Source organism: Danio aesculapii, chromosome 21 (assembly GCF_903798145.1).
Source record: "Danio aesculapii chromosome 21, fDanAes4.1, whole genome shotgun sequence".
Classification (NCBI taxonomy): domain Eukaryota; kingdom Metazoa; phylum Chordata; class Actinopteri; order Cypriniformes; family Danionidae; genus Danio; species Danio aesculapii.
This window is the reverse complement of record NC_079455.1, coordinates 11093302-11112804: the sequence shown is the minus strand read 5'-3', so window position 1 is coordinate 11112804 and position 19503 is coordinate 11093302. Positions and strand designations below refer to the sequence as shown.

Genomic DNA, 19503 nt, shown 5'->3' with positions numbered 1-19503 from the left:
ACATAGACAAACAAAATAACAGTGAGAAAGGTAATAATGAAAATAATTAAGGAACAACAAATAAATAAATGCAATGCCTTATATGAATCTGCCAGTCGGCCTGCAGTAAGAGTCTTGAATTCGGTCTGACAGATGATTGACTGTTATTGACCCTGCAAGACAAATTTGAACCTTAATGCAATAACACTTACATAAATATATTAAACATTTTATGTTAACAGTAAAATATTAAGTAAATACCTTTTTAGATACAGATTCATAAATTTTGCTATCATTGTTGACAGCCTATTAATGTAGCCTAAACAGAATTATTAATACTGGTATGGCAGTAAATGCTGGAGACATGTCTACAAAACAATGACACTGTATAACCTTTTGTTGGGATTTCTAACAAATTTGTGCATTATTATTATTATTAAAATGTTTTATTGCTACACTTTCCCCTCCAAACTCACCTAAAATGGTCATTTGAAGCTCTGACTGAACACACAGCAGGTGGATGATGGACAGAGATAGTTGTAAAACATGTTGGCCAACTGTCTTTGAGGACCAGTGTAGGAACTCCTGATAAACTGCACCATGTTCCTGTAATAACCGTAGACTGTAAAATATATAGACGTAGCATCTGTGACGTCACCCATAGGTTTCTGAACACTGCAAAAGAAGCTACATGTCACATGGCCCTTCTCTGTTAGTATGTATATATACACACATTGTCTTAAATATGTTTTGTTCTGTAAACCCCTGACATTTTTTTTGTTTGTTTTAAATATATATATATATATATATTTTATTATTTTTTTTCTTATTTCTCCATTTCTTTTGTATTGTTCTAAATGTTGTTCTTTAAGCATTAATAAAAATAAATAAATAAATAAAAAAGAAGCTACAAGTAGGTGTGGCCAACCGTCGCCATTTTGTTCGCGCGTCATCGCACCCACGGCGGGATACCAAACACGGGCAAAGAGGCGGAGAATGAGCGGAGCTACAGACACCTGCACTTTGCTTAGACCTGGCAGACAGACTTTACTTTGGGAGAAACGCTTGATACTTTATTACCTGCGACTCGATTGTATTCTGACCACATGTGCTTGGCTGTACACTATATCAATAAAGTGTTTAGACTTTTAAAAATACTGTAGTCATACATTGAGCCAGTAAGCATTGTTCTTATGACGTTTTTCTACAGGAGGAAAACGCGAATTACTTCCAAACACTTCAGATATAGTCTGTGTTAGTAAATGCAAGACTATTGATAAACTCCAGGCATAACACTGTATGAAAACGCTTCATATGACTGTTCTAGAGCCTACAGCTAATCAATCTGTCACATTCTGGAGTGCTTTACAGGTCTAAAGAAAAATATTAAGGATAAATGATCTTAAATAAAACAATACATTTATAGAGATGGTATACAAGTATATAACTTTACTCACATGGGAAACGAGGCCACATTAATGGTTTGTGAGCACAATTAAGTGCACACAGCATGCCATATCATCTGATAATTGTAAGAAATAATCCCAAAAGGCAGCTGACTGTGTAAAGCCACATAAAACAACACAAAAATACGATGAATATGCCGAGATCAGTGGCTAATCTGCCGGATTCAGCTGAGGTGAAGTGACTGTGACCAGCAAGACCTCGCTGTCACTCAAGTGACCACGCCCTTAATTATACAAACTTAATATAACCTAATATAAAGGAAATGGATGAGTTATAAAAAAATTCACCCCCCTCACAGTTGTCATGGAGGGTAATAATAGCTATATGAACCAAAATCGTTCTTTGTACCAGGCTGTAAACACCTTTTTTTCTGCTGTAAAATTGGCCATTCTAACAGTGGGCTCAATTGCAATTTGCTCTATTATGGAGCCAGGACTAGCGGAATTTTGATGAATTGCAGATTCAGTTACTTTCGTATTGGCTTCCCGAGGGAGAGCGGGAGGTTGCCGCTTAGTAATAACATGACATATTGCTCAAACTCGACTGACTTTTAGCATAACGGCTAATTTTAGCCAGGTCAAAACAACTCTACATTGCTGTTGACAATGTGCATAATTTATTTCAGTTCCTTGATGTATACCTCAATAATATTAACAAACTGTACTTACAAGGTGCACGGTAGCAGATTTGTAATATACTTTTCGCCGCGTCCACATATCCTCGTGTGATGCTGGACAAAACAGGAAGAAATTTGAAAAGTACGCTCTTGATAGGATCTCGCGAGATAACGTTAAAAATATTCTGTTTTATAGCGAGATTTGTTAGAGTGGCGTAAAACTGTTATTAGAAATAATAAAATCGCATTACGGTTTTAGAAACAGTGACTTTACAATCACTTAACCACACAGGGCACTTTATGAATGTAATTTGTAATTTGACAAGATGTAAATATGTATTTCATGAAGATAAATCTGTTTTAATGGGTCTTGAGATGCCTAAAGTCTGTCCTCAACCTCTAATTGGGCCATATATATATATATATATATATATATATATATATATATATATATATATATATATATATATATATATATATATATTGAAGGATAGCATTTTTTATTGTTAGGCTTTGTTAACATTTGCTAATAAATACAGACATAAAGGGTTCCTTTTTTGAGGAATTAACTGCTATATTATTGCTGCAGGTTGCTGAGAACAGTACATTCTGTTATTGGGTATGGGTGTATAAAAGTGCAGATAGTTTTGAGGATGACAGAATGTATGAGCTGTGTGTACGTGCTCTGAAACATCTGCAAGGTCAACTGTCAAGAGAAGATACACAGATACCAGAAAGAGGAACGTCTGGTCATTGAATGGTCAAACTGTCAAGGCGACACCATATAAATCAAAGAGACTTGGGATTAGATAATGTGCGAAAGACAGTATAAAAGCATGAAGGAGAGCCTAAAAAAAATCTGAGCTGAACTGAGGTTACATCTCTCCTGTGCAGAACTTGTACTCTCTAACTTCTTGCATTTAAAATAAAACTTCTTAATTTTCAACTCAGATCTCCGTCAATTTTTGAACATGCAATGGACCATTTGAGTCCTACAATTGGTGACCCGACGACGTGATGGACGTTTATTTCTGATGCCAAATCCAGAGGCGCCTCTCTAAAGAAAGGTAAGCAGAAACCTTTTTCTTAAATTCTGCTATTGAATATTCTAAATAAGTGGTTTTTGGCATCGGTAAATACGATTGTTCATTTCTTTGATACATTTGATTTGATGCAGGATGTTACAGACTGCATAAATTAAAACTTAAGTGAAATAGTGTTGAACAAAAAGAAAAAGACGAATGAGTTGTGATAAGTTGTGATAGAGAAAATTAGAGTGGATCACTAGGATCTAAAGGTAAAGTCCTTTTCTCTAAGGAGGCAATTAGGGTAAATCATTTAGGATTTAAAGAGAAGTCCTGTTCCCTAAATAGGCAAATAAATTGGAAATTGTTTGTCTTGACGAAGTCACTCATATTTCCAATTATCAGGGTAAATACATCGGTATTTAAAATACATCGGTATTTAAAGTCCTTTCCCTGAGAAGGCAAAACCCTTGAAGATCCCTCTTATTCTTATTTGACATTTTCAGGTAAATTGTCAGGGTAAATACATCGGTATTTAACAGGGTAAAAGTACATCGGTACTTAAAAGTACATCGGTACTTAAAAATAAATCGGTATTTAGAAGTCCTTTTTCCCCGAGAGAGGCAGACCCTTGAAGATCCCTCTTATCCTGACGAGGATCTGACATCTTCAAGTAAATTTCTCAAGGATAGCAGGTTTAGTGAATTGAGAAATAGTGAGAGTGTAGGGATAAATTAAGAAAATAAACAAAATGGAAGAGGAATTCAATAGAGAATGTGAGGAGTATGATTGTCCTCCACTAAGACAACAATGGGATAAAATGACAGATATCTTATTGGCACAAACTGATCCAAAAGATAGGAAAAAGCGGATCAAAGAACTGGGTGGATGTGAACATGAAATGATTGAACATTATGGTACTGATTGTATGGACAAAAAGGGGTCTCTGTTTCAGAAAGTGGGAATAAAAGAGAAAAGAGCACAGGAAGCTGTTTTCAGACACAGAAAAGAGGAAGTAGGGCTGTTGCACAAGCGAGCCCATGCAAAGAAAGAAAAAGAGTTAGATGCAATTTTGAAAAGATGGTCTAGAGTCACACTTGCAGCAACTGTGTTGAAACCAGAGAAAAGGGAAGTGAACAGTAAGGATGCTGAAACCAAACTGAGTAAAAAACAGGAAGCTGAGGCTGAGGCAAAGACTGATTCTATGCCCACGCCCACTGCCCAAACCGTACAGAAGCTGTACCCAGATCTCCCGCCCCCATACAACCCGCCACAGTCAGATTTAAAAGGGCAACAGATGCCAGTGTTTAGTGTAAAGGGAGGTACTCTAAACTTAGACGAGATACAGGAAGGAGCAACAGGGGGAGAACAGTTTGAGGGTGAGGACAGAGAACAACAGAGTAGGATGAAAAATGAACAAAAGGAGGATAGGCATTATGAAGTAATGAGCCAATGTTCTGCCATCCAAATGGAGGTAAAAGATCTGTTAGAACAACTTATTGCTGAAGAACAAAAAACCAGGAAACGAGGTAATAGACATGATGAGAGCAGCCGCATTCACTCAGTGATAAGTCCAGTTGTGGAAACCGATGAAAGTGATAATGATAGCCAGGCCAGCTCAGACGGAAGAACAAAACCTAGGAAGAAAGTAGAAGAATATAAGTCAGGACTACAAGTCAGACTAGATGGAAAACTAACCTTGAAGGAGGATGAGGAAAGAAAGGACGATTATGAGGATAATAGTGAAGGGGACATGGAAGAAGATAAGTGGCCAGTTACCTCCACACCTCAGACACAGTGGCCTAGACGAAGCAAAAGGTTGACAGATAAGGCCCCTAAACCAACACTTGCTACTATGGGTAGGGTGTGCAACATGCCCCTACTGGCAGGGCCAACTGGTAGAAACTATCAGCCATGGTCACTAACAGACCTTGAGACCCTACACAGCAAATTTGCCAGTGTACATTTTACACCACAAGTTTTGAATTTAACACTTTTCTGGTGTCTATATGAGTCCCACCAGCCAAGTGTCCAGATTACACTTTGAAAAGTGTTGAATATGTACATGTTACCCGCCTCAGGCTGAAGAGACCCAAACGGGTAAGTGAAATGTATAACTGCAGAGAAGTAAAGAAACAAATCAATACGAGCTCTGACGGTCTTTAATGAACTCTGAATTCTTCCTTCAAAAGAATTACAAAACCATTTTTTTACTGAATAAAGCATAACAGGTTTTGGTTATAACCATATTGTAAACAATAAACTTGCCATAAATTCTATGTAACTGCAATGTCCATCTATACAATAAAGTTCTTGTATTTTTGTGATCCGATGGCATATGTACAGTTCATTTTATCAGGCATTTTAAATACTGTATAATTATAAATAATCACATTACTGTTACAAATGCTTCCTTCTTTAACTCAACCATTTAGTTCACATATGTAAAGATTATGACAAAACATGAACATTCATATAACAGCAAAAACATGAAATAAACTGCTAATATTTCTTTAAACTAGTCTGCCTTTTTGTGTCATGTTGTTTCACATGGCCGCCACCATTTTGGCTCTAACTCACATACTGTTGCCACCATTTTGGCTCAACACTGCTACTTTTAACATCCATACATCTTACGATTTCTTCCTATAATTACAATTACTCACATTTTAAACTCTTCAAACACCCTAATGAACTCGTTTTGTGTACATGCTTGCTTACTCTGCAATGTTTCTTTGCACATTAGTTAACAGATTACACAAGTTAATTGCTAGTTCACTAAAATCACACAAAACAACCAATTAATCGCACAAGACTGCTTAAATCTGCATTCACATGTGTAACGAAACCATCCTGACTCATTTAACATCATTTTAAGTGTTTATACAAACCATATTTCTCTTACCTGCAGAGAAGTAAAGAAACAAATCAATACGAGCTCTGACGGTCTTTAATGAACTCTGACCCGAGCTGCTCTGTTCAACCTCTTTTATGCGTTAAGCGCCCTCTACAGGATATACAAAAAAACTTTGGAATTAGCCCAACAATACATTATAGTTAATGTATTCAAAATACATCCATTTAATCACCTAAACTTTTATAGGGGGGTCCTTTTTTTATTATTTATATATATATATGCACACATTACATATTTATTGACCCTTTACACTCTCCCCTATTTTCTTAGATGGCTCCGTTCATCTAAATAACCTCTTTAACCATTATATTGTTTTGATCTTTTCTTCCTTATTTTTTTCTAACCTCAGAATCTATTATAACTCCAATGACAGCAAGGATGAGTAGGCATACTCTGGTAGTAACAAGTATTTTCTTGAGGCATGTATTGCTGTGTCGACCAAAGTGTGTTCGCTTCAGCCCTCCACGGTTGATAAGATGGTTTACCAAGAGCTTCGTACGTTAACATTTTGCGTGGTTTTCCCACTCTTTGTGTCCTTCTCACGTTTCCTTCCTCAGTCATTTTACTTTCACTTTCATCCTTTCTGCTTCTCTCTGCTTCATTTCTTAGCCCCTCATCATCTTTACCTGGTGTCACAGGCAATGGGTTTTCAACAATTATTTGTGTCTCTCCTTGTTCCTGGTCAAACTCTTGAATCTGGTTTTCCAAGGACTCAGGGTTTTTGTCAGGACAAAATTCAGTTGCAGACGGACGTAGACGAGAATGACTTTGGGCCATTTGAGTTACCGGTTCTCTCTCTTTTTCTGGAATAGACACAAATTTGTAGCAAGGTATGTTCTTACGAAGATCATATCGGTAAGTATGTCTCTCCTTATCAGAGGTATCTGATTCAGATTTATCCTCTGGTTGATTTCTCATCTGTTTGCTTTGTTTTACTTTCTTTGTCTCCTTTGTTCTAGCAATTGATTCTTCCAAAGGTAAGTCATTGACAGCCAGCAGGAGGTTGCGATGTAGCACCCGAAGGGTCTTCGAGCCATTTTCAGGTTGGATCTTATACACCGGCCCATCGCCAATGCGCTCTACAACTCGATGAACATCCTTCTCCCAGTATGCACGTAACTTTCCCGGTCCACCTCTCTCTGAGAGGTTTCTGACCAACACTCGGTCGCCTGGTTGAAGGATGGCACCTCTTACTGCTCGATCATAGTATCTCTTGCCCTTTGCCGAAGACCTTTGGCTATTTTCTTTTGCAATCTGATATGCTTGTCTCATTCTGTCTTCCCATTGTTCTGCAAATGTATGTTGGTTTGAGCTTTCTGTTTTGTTTTCCAGGTTAAACAGCAAGTCAACAGGCAACCTTGGTGATCTGCCATATAAGAGAAAGAATGGAGAGTAACCAGTTGATTCGTGCCTTGTGCAATTATAGGCATGCACAACGTGAGGCAAGTAGTCTTTCCAATTACTCTTTTTCTCCTCCTCTAGAGTCCTGAGCATTTGCAGAATTGTACGATTTAGTCGCTCCACAGGGTTACACTGAGGGTGATATGGTGTGGTTCGTGAGTGGGCAACTCCTGACAGCTGTTGTAGCTTTTGAAACAGGTGATTCTCAAACTCTTTCCCTTGGTCGTGGTGTAGTTTCTCGGGATACCCAAACCGAGGAATGAAGTCCTGGAAGATCTTCTCTGCAGCCGTTTTGCCAGACTTATTTTTTGTTGGATAGGCCTGTGCAAAGCGTGTAAAGTGATCTACCAGCAGGAGAATATACTCATAACCGCCCCTACTTTGTTCAAGATGCAAGTAATCCACACTCACCAACTCAAATGGGGAACTGGATGTGATAGAACCCATGGGTGCTCTTTGATGGACATGCGGATGTTTTTGTTTTATACAGGCACACTTTGTGGTTATGTATTCCTCAATCTCCTTCCTCATTGAAGGCCAATAGAAGCGTTCACGTGCAAGATGAAGCACTTTCTCAACACCTACGTGTCCCATTTCATTGTGCAACTTTTTAAGCACTAATGCTCTAAACTGCAGAGGAAGAACTAACTGCCAGTGTTGTCCCACTTTCCTGTACAAAATTCCATCCCTCATCTCCAACTTCATCCATTCATAAAGTAGTTTCCTTGTTTCCTTTTTCATTCTTGTCTTTCCAGTTTGGTGTCCAGCCTTGTTCCTTCAACTTGACAACCTCACCTATGGCTGGGTCATCTCGTTGTGCTGCTTTAACTTTTTCAGGGGTGACGGTGGAGAAACTTTCCTCATTGAACAGCATTTCTTTACTTGGAGTGTTAAGCTCTAAGGCAGCAATCCAAGGTACATCCCTTTCAGTCGATGCTTTACTACCCTGCCAAACAGCAGACACAGTTTCAGGTGATAATGTTTTGATGTGTTCCTCCATGATGTCTGTCAGTTTCAAAGGGTGCCTTGACAATGTGTCGGCATCAACATTGGTCTGTATTTGATGTCAAAGTGAAAATCCGCTAACTCACCCACCCAGCGCTGCCCTACCGCATTCAACCTTGCTGTGCTGAGAACATAAGTCAGTGGATTGTTGTCGGTGTAAACTGTGAATGTTGGAGCATAGTAAAGATAGTCTCTAAACTTATCACAGATGGCCCATTTAAGTGCCAAAAATTCCAGTTTACCCGAGTGTAAATGATAGTTCTTTTCCGCTGGTGTTAAAGTGCGGGATCCATACCCAATGACATGGAGTTTGTTGCCCTGATGTTGATAAAGCACAGCTCCCAGACCTTCATTGGAAGCGTCCGTGTGTAACACAAAAGGTAGGTCAAAATTTGGGTAAGCCAGCACTGGCGGACTCGTCAACACATCTACAAATTTGGAAACAATATTCCCATGCTCTGCTGTCCAAACAACTGGGGTTCTGGAGTGAAGCTGTCCCTTTTCTTTTGATCTTACTGCACTAGAACGACTGTGAACCTTTGGGTTTTGTGTACGCTCACTTGTCTCAGGAGGTCTTTGGAGAAGCTCAAAGAGTGGTTTTGCTGGTCGAGAAAAATCTTGAATATAGGACCTATAATAGCTTAGAAATCCAAGCAGTGCACGCACTTCTCCCACCGTACGTGGTTCTTTGCTCCTTAGGGCCCTGACAGCTTCCAAATCTGCTGGATCTATTTGAATTCCCTCTCCTTATTACCAAACGACCTATGTATCGCACCTGTCTTTTAAACAGCTCACATTTTTGTGGACGGAGTTTAATTCCATGTTCTCTCATTTGGTGAAACACATTTCGGAGATTGTCTATGTGGTCATTGAACGACTTTGAAAAACAAAGCACATCATCTAAGTAAGGAGCACAACATTCATCTCGAATACCCTCCAACACTCCTTCCATGCATCGTTGAAATGCTGCTGGGGCATTCGTTAGTCCAAAAGGAATACGAACCCACTCGTATAGTCCCCATGGAGTGTTGAAGGCAGTGGCATGTCGAGACTCCTCGGTCACAAATCCCTGGTGGTATGCGCTCCCCTGATCCAAAATAGAAAACCATGAATTTCCCCCTAAGCTGTCTAAAAGATCTTGAATCCTCGGAAGAGGATGTTGATCAGGTATTGTCTTACGGTTAAGGTCTCGAAAATCAACGCACAACCGCAAGCTGTTGTCTTTTTTTCGAACGCATACCACAGGCGATGAATATGAAGATGACGACTTTCTAATCCATCCTCTATTCAATAGGTTTTGCACATAGTCTTTGACCTCTTTATAAAGGGGGTTGGGGATTGCATTATAACATCTTTGAACTGGTGTGTTATCAGTTAGGCGAATTTTCAGCTGAAGATCAGGAATACATCCAATATCTCTCTCCTCCCGAGCAAACACGTCCGATTCCTCAAACAACATTTTTCTCACCATATCTTGTTGCTGTTTATTGAGATGTCCCAGGTCAACAGGTGGGTGCCATTTTCCATCCATTGTCTGATTTTGATGTTCTCCTTTGCTACTGACATCATCTACTGACGGAACTTGGGATGAACACAGAAGTGCACTGCTGATCTGCTTATCTGACTGTTCAACACTGGAAGACGGGCATACTGGTGTCAGTTCACTGATGGATTCTATCCCACCTAACACCAGTCTCTGAGGTAGGTGAATATCATGACTTGTAAAATTTTGAACTGGTATTCTCACTGTCTTTGAGGCATAAGGGGGCACATTTACAATAGCTGGAAACAACTCCAGCCCCTCCGGGAGGCAACTCTCTGCTGCTGGTTCAAACATCATGATTCCACTCTTGTGCCCTGCTTTTACCCGACACCTCACTTCTAGAATTTGACCTGCCGGAATGATAACTCTAAGCTTCCCAGTCTTCACTTTGGTGCTTGCAGTATATTCTTTGATGAGGTTAGAATTCACAGTGGAAACCAAGATTTCAGCTGTGTCTTTTTGCATCTGCAAGGTCTCTGAAAGCAAGTCAATGAGGTTGACGCTATTAACACAATCATTATTCTCTCTTATGATCTCTTCAATTACATTGAATCCAAGTAGGGGACAATCCATGCACTTCTGACTCACCAAAAGGGGTACTTGGATGGTGATGTTGTTTTGTTTTGCATTTGAGATTTCTAATAAAACTTCAACCCATCCATCAAAGGGTACATCTGTCCCATTTGCTGCAGTGACAGAAAGCTGATTATCTGCTAATAAAGACTCTAGGGGTTGGATTTCAATTTTTGGCAAAGTTTTCTTTAGCCAGGCCTGCCCAACAATACTGACCTGGGCGCCACTGTCCAAAAGCATTTGAGTCTTGACCCCATTTAAATTGCAAGTTATCATGCAGCGACCACCAATCAGTTGTGCAACACGTTTCTCCACAATAGCTCTTTTGAATGTGTTCTGTGTTACAGGTTTCTCACCTCTAGAAGCATTAGAAAAAGGTTGGGACACAAGATCTTTTTCGGTCACTGGTGGTCCCCTCCCAGTGACCTCCTCTCTTTTGACGATCGACTTTTCATGAGACAGCCCACAGCTCGGTGCCCTGCTTGGCCACATAGGAAACAGTGGGTACACACATCAACATTTTGAGATATGCATTGCTTGCATTTTCCCTTTGTTTCTTTTAAAAGCTGGTTGTACATTTGCTGCGGCAAGATCAGCTTGCTGTTGAACAGCAGGGCGAAGGGACATAACTTTCTCTAGGCTCTTGGTCAGTGCGGATACTTGTGCAGAAAGCTCATGGATGGCCTCCCGATTGGCTTTAACTTCTGCATGACTCAGGGATGCCAATTTACCATCTACATCATCCTGCTGTGTGACATTTGCAACTGTAACCTTGGATTTATATGTATGACCTATTCGTTTTTGCCTTTCTGTTTCCTCACTAACAGACTGTGTAATCAGTTCCAAAATCTGATCATCTGTAGTTGTTTGTGTTGCTATAACTGTTTTAATGTCCCTCCGGACAAATGTGCATTTTTCATTCAGACCCTGATAAAGTGAGTGTAGGAAAACACCTTGGACCAATTTACGATCATACTGAAACTCAGATTCTGTTTGTTCTGACGCAAACAACACCCTCTGCTTAAGCCCCATCAACCGATATACAAACTGTTGAGGAGATTCTTTTTCCTGTTGTTTTGCGTTACTCAATTCCTGAAATAATTCAGTGCTACTTTTGTCCCTCAGGTGAGCTCTAAGGAACCGCTTTAACTCAGGTACTGTAAGGCTATCTTTTGTAATAAGCATCTCTTTGAATGTACCAGGTCTGATTACCTTTAACACTGTTCGAATTATTTCTGACTCTGTGAAGTTCTCTGCAATACCTTCATCAATTTGTTTACAAATGCTGTTAAAACTCAAGTCTGAATTTGTATCAGAAATTTGCCCACCATAAATTTTGAACTCTCTACGTGGCAAAAAGGATGCAACATCAGAGAATTTGATTAACCCAGTCATTTGTTCTGATACCCTAGATAGTGGAACAGTTTGTTCGGCTGCTACATGTGATGTAAGACCTGTAGTTGGTGCTACCTGCCCCCCTGACAGCTGTTGATGTTGATGCAGAGGTCAATAGTCCCACAGTCTCTTCATTTTCGTCGATGTTGGAAGCAGAACCTTGATCTGTAGCAGTCAACTCAAGAACAAGGTCATGAAGGGTCAGCAAGCGAGCCATTCCTTGGTCCTCTAGACTCTGCATTTGTTCTCCTCGCATGAAATCAACAACGAAGTCGTAGAGTTCCTCTTCTGTGGCCTCCATGCCTGGGATCATCACTCCTTCCTCCTCAGCACAACACTGAGCTACCTTAAAGAGTGCTTCGCAGTTGGAAGAGCCAACCAGAAGGTGAAGCTGCCTCTCGATCTCCCGCCGTAGTTCTCGAAGAGTACCCATGACTGGACTGCTGCTGTCTGCAACTCGACTCGCTGATATTGGGTGATGTTTAACCACTGTGGTTCTTAATTGATCAGCACCTGACCACCAGGTGGCGCTGATCCCGGACGAGCCCCCAAGTTGTTACCCGCCTCAGGCTGAAGAGACCCAAACGGGTAAGTGAAATGTATAACTGCAGAGAAGTAAAGAAACAAATCAATACGAGCTCTGACGGTTTTTAATGAACTCTTAATTCTTCCTTCAAAAGAATTACAAAACCATTTTTTTTACTGAATAAAGCATAACAGGTTTTGGTTATAACCATATTGTAAACAATAAACTTGCCATAAATTCTATGTAACTGCAATGTCCATCTATACAATAAAGTTCTTGTATTTTTGTGATCCGATGGCATATGTACAGTTCATTTTATCAGGCATTTTAAATACTGTATAATTATAAATAATCACATTACTGTTACAAATGCTTCCTTCTTTAACTCAACCATTTAGTTCACATATGTAAAGATTATGACAAAACATGAACATTCATATAACAGCAAAAACATGAAATAAACTGCTAATATTTCTTTAAACTAGTCTGCCTTTTTGTGTCACGTTGTTTCACATGGCCGCCACCATTTTGGCTCTAACTCACATACTGTTGCCGCCATTTTGGCTCAACACTGCTACTTTTAACATCCATACATCTTACGACGATTTCTTCCTATAATTACAATTACTCACATTTTAAACTCTTCAAACAACCTAATGAACTCGTTTTGTGTACATGATTGCTTACTCTGCAATGTTTCTTTGCACATTAGTTAACAGATTACACAAGTTAATTGCTAGTTCACTAAAATCACACAAAACAACCAATTAATCGCACAAGACTGCTTAAATCTGCATTCACATGTGTAACGAAACCATCCTGACTCATTTAACATCATTTTAAGTGTTTATACAAACCATATTTCTCTTACCTGCAGAGAAGTAAAGAAACAAATCAATACGAGCTCTGACGGTCTTTAATGAACTCTGACCCGAGCTGCTCTGTTCAACCTCTTTTATGCGTTAAGCGCCCTCTACAGGATATACAAAAAAAACTTTGGAATTAGCCCAACTATACATTATAGTTAATGTATTCAAAATACATCCATTTAATCACCTAAACTTTTATAGGGGGGTCCTTTTTTTATTATTTATATATATATATGCACACATTACATATTTATTGACCCTTTACATACACCTCTGCAGTGTAAAATATTTTACACTTAGAGTGTAAAAATGCACACCACATTAAACATTTTTAACACCTGCAGGGCAAATTGTCCAGTGTACATATAACTCCTCAGGTGTTAAATTACACTCTCTTCTGGTGTATATACGAGTCCCACCAGCCCAGTGTATAAGTTACTCTTTGAAAAGTGTTGAATATATACACTTAAGCTGAGTAAATAATTTTACACTAAGAGTGTAAAAACTATAAACTAGATATAGTGAATAGTAAATACTCCATCACCATAGCCAGGTCATATTCAGCATAAATTCTATTTTTCTTTGAACTAACATGAGTAAAAGTTAACATTTTCCAAACATGAAACTCATAAAGATAAGTGTATATTTAAAATTTTTAACACCCTGGAATAATAACAAAATGTAAATAAATTATTCTGTTAAAGCCTTAAATAAAATAAATTAAGCAATCATGGAGAAAGTTACAAACAGAATTTATTTTCTTTAAAATACACAGCACAGGCAACATTAAATCACTTCACAGAATATGCATTTCATACCTGAAAACTTTAATTTGTCATTAATGTCATTTTTTAGACAAACATTTGTCACATTGAAAAAAATGCAGTGGAAATGTTTAATATTTTACTTGTCACTGCCAAACCTAAACAAGACAACGTGAGCTAAAGCCCCATTCCTGAACCAAAATGCTTTGTAAAAATATAAAAGTAATTTTTGCATACAGTTGTTTAAAAAAACACATGGATTAAAACCACAGCAAAAATCATTCAAAAAGGGGGATTTCCTTGAAATTAATGTTCAACAAAAGCACACTTTCAATTTCATAAGCAAGCAAAAAACGCTGTCCATCAAACAATATCAGACGTTTTACTGAGCACAGAAATAGCATCTTTCAAATCTAAACATACAGGAAAGCCTCAGCAATGTACCATCACTGAACTAAAGTGGTTCATATGAAAACGTGTACAGGAACTATATAAAAGTCTTTTTCCTCCAATCCATAACTTATCTGAAGGTCGAATGGCCTAAAAAAAAACGCAAGGTTTCAACATTCAAAAGGGAAACTTTTCTACAAAGCTCCTCCTTAACCTTAAAGGAGTGAAGATGTTCAACAAAGCATACAGTTTCAAATTCACATGTCAGCAAAAAATACTGACTGTCAAATGCAATAATATTAGTAATTTTACTGAATACAGGAATGTCATCTCTTAAATCTGAACAAACAAAAAGGCCTGACTGATACTCAGTTCCAAAACAAGTAATCCAAGAAAGATGATCTACATTACTTTCATTGTCAATTTGCATTCTTTCTGCAATGAATTCACAGTCAACCAGGTCACAAAGCTGAACGCTTGTTGCAGGCCCACAGTCAATATTCTTAAATGGCTGAGATTCCCAGTGGTATGCAATACACATCTGGTGTTTTAGCGCTAAAGATTTGGTAATATTTTTGAAATTCTTCACACTTCTTTTGAAAAAGCGATGTTTCGCCTCATAACGCATTCCCCACACATGAACCAGCGGGCCTATCTTCCTGATGCATCTGGAATAATGGGTCATGAAGTGGTGCTTAGGAATGAGATTTCTTGGGTAAAGTTCTTTAAACAGTGTGTGGTGTTTACAAATCAGATGCTTTAAATAAATAGTCATGCCCTCTGAGATGACTGGAGAAAACACAATATTTATTATCTGAAGTAAAAGCAGTAGCAAACTCCAGTGTTTATCTCCAACTTCAACCAGATCTCCAAAAATTAAAGGCAGATTTCTAATAAGGCAAAATGTCTGAATAGCATTGAGACCCAAACCATTCCCAGCTTGTTCAAAATTAATCATGGTTGGTCTGTTCTTACGTTCAACAAAGCCATAGTTAAATGAGTAAATTCTATTGCTTGCAGATTGTGAAGATATAATGCTGCTGTGTGATAGATGGTTAAAAAGCAATTACATTTCTAACTGTCCTACACCTTCTAATATATCATGCATTATATCGAATGCAAAATTGTCCAAAATATTAAAATACTGTAGCTCATTCAGCAAACATGTTTTTTACACATCAAAGGATGATTGTGGACCAGCATCTGAAAAGAGGCTTTGACAATGTTGAGCATGTAGAAGTCTGTCACGCAATATTATGTCTGGGTGGTCATCAGAGAAAATGTTCTGTGAAGCACATTTGTCAATCAAACAAAAACGACAAAAATAATTGGAGTTAAAAGATTCTACAAATCCAAAAAGTGTGTGCATTCCCAAATTATCTCCAGTTACTTGAGCTATAGTTCCATGGACAGGATCCTCTGAGATCGGCAATGTAATTCCAGATGTCTCAAGAATTTTAAAGTCACGCACAATTGGATCCAAAATGGCATTAAAGTCATATCGCTTTACATCTTGTGTGTGAAAAAGTGCCAGAAGATGAATATTCATTAAAGCAGAGTTTATCTCTGATGACAGGTTTCTCAAAACAAAATAAATACTTCCAATCTTATGGATTCCATGCTTAGAACCAAGGGGATTCGAAGTTTCAAAGTCATCATAGAAGAGTTGTATCTGAAGAGAATTTTGTTCTTTGGAAAAAAGAGGATGTTCTTTAAAATAGCTACCATCACAGAAGTCTCTTAATATTTCTCCATTCTCACTTGGCTGGACAAAATGCTTTTGAATTTCTACATTTTTGAACATAAATTTCAAAGTCTGCAATAAAGGAACATATACAAATTCATCAGTAATTGGAACCTGATCATATGTGCCTGTAGTTCTATTGCGTCTACTGTCATATCTCACTCCTAAGGGTATTTCAATAGGTTCTACAACACCCCAGTTCTCAAAGAAATACTTTTTCCATTTTGTCTCAGTTGTAAAATTAGAGAATGGGTTGTCAAGATGGTCAAAATACTCTTCAACATCTGACCTGTGATCATCAGATACCAACTGAACAATATCCTCTCTGATGTTTGAATGCAATTCACTCACAAGCTCTTCCATATTTTCAGCCACTGATGTAATTACGTTGGAGGCTACTCCGCTACTCTGTAATTTTGCAATAACTGATGCACACATTTCTTGGGTTCTCAACTTTCTCTCATCAGTGTTTGAAGATGTTCCTGGATTTCCTGAAACTAAGTTGGAAGGTTGTGTTACAGATGCTGGTCACTTTCAACAGAAGGAGCAGGGGAGGGTTCAAATAAAGACATGTCAGAGAGCTCACTGTTGTGCCTACGTTGAAAATGTTTTCTAAACCCTGAATATGAAACAAATCTTAGACAACAATCATCCTGATTGCATACCAACTGTAATCTTCTGCCAGGATAAAAAGCATTTGAAAGTTTTAGATGGCGTATTAGCTCATTGACTGTACTGCAAGTCAACTTGCAAACAAAGCACCTAAACATTTTTAAGCTCTGCAGTAGTGTCCTAATTTAGAATCTTGGCTCGAAGATCCCTGACTCGAGGGCTTTCATGAGTGATACCAACATCAATGTTGTAAACCGTTGTTTGAAGAAACGTGTACATACTGTGTAAAGCAGCATCATATGAAATGCCGAACACATAATGTGCTTTGAAAAGCTCATCAAAAGCAGCCAGAGAGGACATCACCTTGCAGGGAATGAGTTGTCCATCCATGATGATGTAATAGTCATGGATGCAATTCTTCAAAGTTCCGACTGCCAAGATGTACGGCTGTGTTGTCTGTCCTGCCCTCAGCACGTCATCGAAACTGCAACAGGACTGAAAAAAAAAAAAGTAAAACAAAAATTTCAGTATTTTACAAAAGAGGGTATGATGTACATATAAGAATTACAGATCAACCGTAAATTTGCTCCAAACACGTCTGCAAAATAAATGTTTGAATTCAGCCACAAAGTGTGTACAGTAGGCCTGTCACAAATTCAAATTTTTGTTGTACAATATATTGTGATAAACAACATTATTGTTATGCAAGACTATTTTATGCTATTTAAAAAAAAAAAAAGCAAATCATATGGTTCATGAAAATTCATGGTCAGTGCAGCACTAGTCATTGCAAAATGTGCCTAGTTTATTAAATTAAACATTTTGCAAAAATTTGTGTCATGTAATAGTTACTGCAGTTTTTTTTGCAATCATTTACCACTATTTAAGTTAATATCCATTGTTAACTTGCATCTTAGAACATTTGGAACACTAATTAGTCCGACCCAAACACAAAGCATACCTTGTGGAACCTTACTATGTGGTTTAATGCTTCTTGGACACTGATCTTTACAATATTCTTCTTTCCACTTGAAGGTGGTGGAAGGAGATAGAGAAGCAACAACAGTGAAGACATGTCACTGTCCCACTCTAAAAGTCAAGAAAAGGAAAACATTATGGCCCATTATTTTTAAAACAAATGCATATGATTAATCACATCCTTTCAGAAAACACCATGGCCCATAATTGTTTCAATCTACATGAATTAAATCAAGATAATCTATGTGTATGACTTAAAATTACTTATAATAAAGCCTAAAAGCCATAAAAGAAACACACAATTATTGCGATATATAAATAACTACCTGTAACTTCTTGACTGCTTTCACATTGCTCTGCAGACTCGATCAGACGACTCAGATGAAATGACTGGGTCAGGTTTTTGGCTTCTCCAATTACTTTGTGTTTAAGAGAAGATCCCCACTTCTCCAGAAGCTTTGCTGAAGTCTCTACTCCAAACAGCAACTCAAAGTCTTGAAGCACCTAATGTTTTATATAGATTAAAACGGAAATGTCATGTCACATCAGCAGATTAAAATCCATTTTAAACCACCATCAGTTGGTGCAGCACATACCAGGCCTTTTGTGTCAAGAAACCTAGGGAATATATTGAAAACAGATGACGACTTTTCAGGATTGCGGATCAGTTCCTGGCGATACTGGAAAGTAGATTTCATCTTTGCAGCCACTTGCTCCAGATCAGAACAGTGTTTTAGAAATGAAATGGCTTCCTGGCAGCTATCTCCCTCCAGCTGTATCTCCGTTGTCAAAAACGCTCTTTCAGTGACAGGGCCCCTCCTCTCAGAGATGCCTTGTGGAATGCTGGTCCAACTGACTTGACTGTTGCGCTGAACCGTTTTCAGTCTCCAGGCTATGTATCCAGAGTTACCTTCTGGATCATAAAATGTTCCTGCAATAAAAAAACAAGATGTTTTAGTTAAATTAAAAAGACACTATTTATTTTTTTAGGGAAAATAAACAACAACTCACATAGCCTCTTTTGGAGTAGGGATCTTTAAGGGAGGGGAACAGAGTCACTATTCCAACAGCATATTTAATTCGTATTTCTTTTGGTGGAATGTTCCTAAGAAGATAAATAAAATTTAGTGTGTAATATGTAGTAAACTGTGTACTTTATTAAAACAAATAACTAGAACATGGGTGCTGCTTCTGCAGAGTTTAATCTTTAACAAGCAATACAGACTTATGCTGTGTACAAACTCACATAGTACACATACTACCATATGTAAACAGTATGTAAGCAGAGTACCATTTCCAAAAACAAAGTATTAATAGGACACTGAGTGAGAAGTATTTAGGTAAATTACCGTCACAAAGATTCTGAAATGCACATATGCACACTTTACTATCCCATGATGAGGAAGTGAAGTGATGCAACAGTTTTGCTGTACAAGGTAACACACTTTGTACAACCGATTTTCATTTATACCCCACATATTAACAATCATTTACCCAGACTTTACTTCTATCGAACCTGCTAGACTTTTTTTATGAACACAAAAAGATAATTTGAAGAAAGTTGAAAACCTGTAACCATTCACTTCCATAGTATTTGCATCTGCTACTAACAAAGTCAATGGTTACAAGTTTTCAGCTTTCTTCAAAATATCTTATTTTGTGTTCAACTGAATAAAGAAAGCCATAAGGGTCTGAAACT

General features: G+C 38.1%; 1 protein-coding gene across 1 annotated transcript; it reads right to left on the bottom strand.

Annotated features, from left to right (window-relative positions):
* Positions 1–15637: 15637 nt before the first annotated feature.
* Positions 15638–18562, bottom strand: LOC130214941 (uncharacterized). The gene is made up of 4 exons (XM_056446819.1): positions 18401–18562; positions 18131–18308; positions 17788–17915; positions 15638–17321 (listed from the first exon to the last, which is right to left on the bottom strand). The coding sequence occupies exons 1-4, from the start codon at positions 18500–18502 to the stop codon at positions 17007–17009; spliced, it is 723 nt and encodes a 240-aa protein (XP_056302794.1). The 5' UTR covers positions 18503–18562; the 3' UTR covers positions 15638–17006.
* Between the last annotated feature and the right edge of the window lie 941 nt (positions 18563–19503).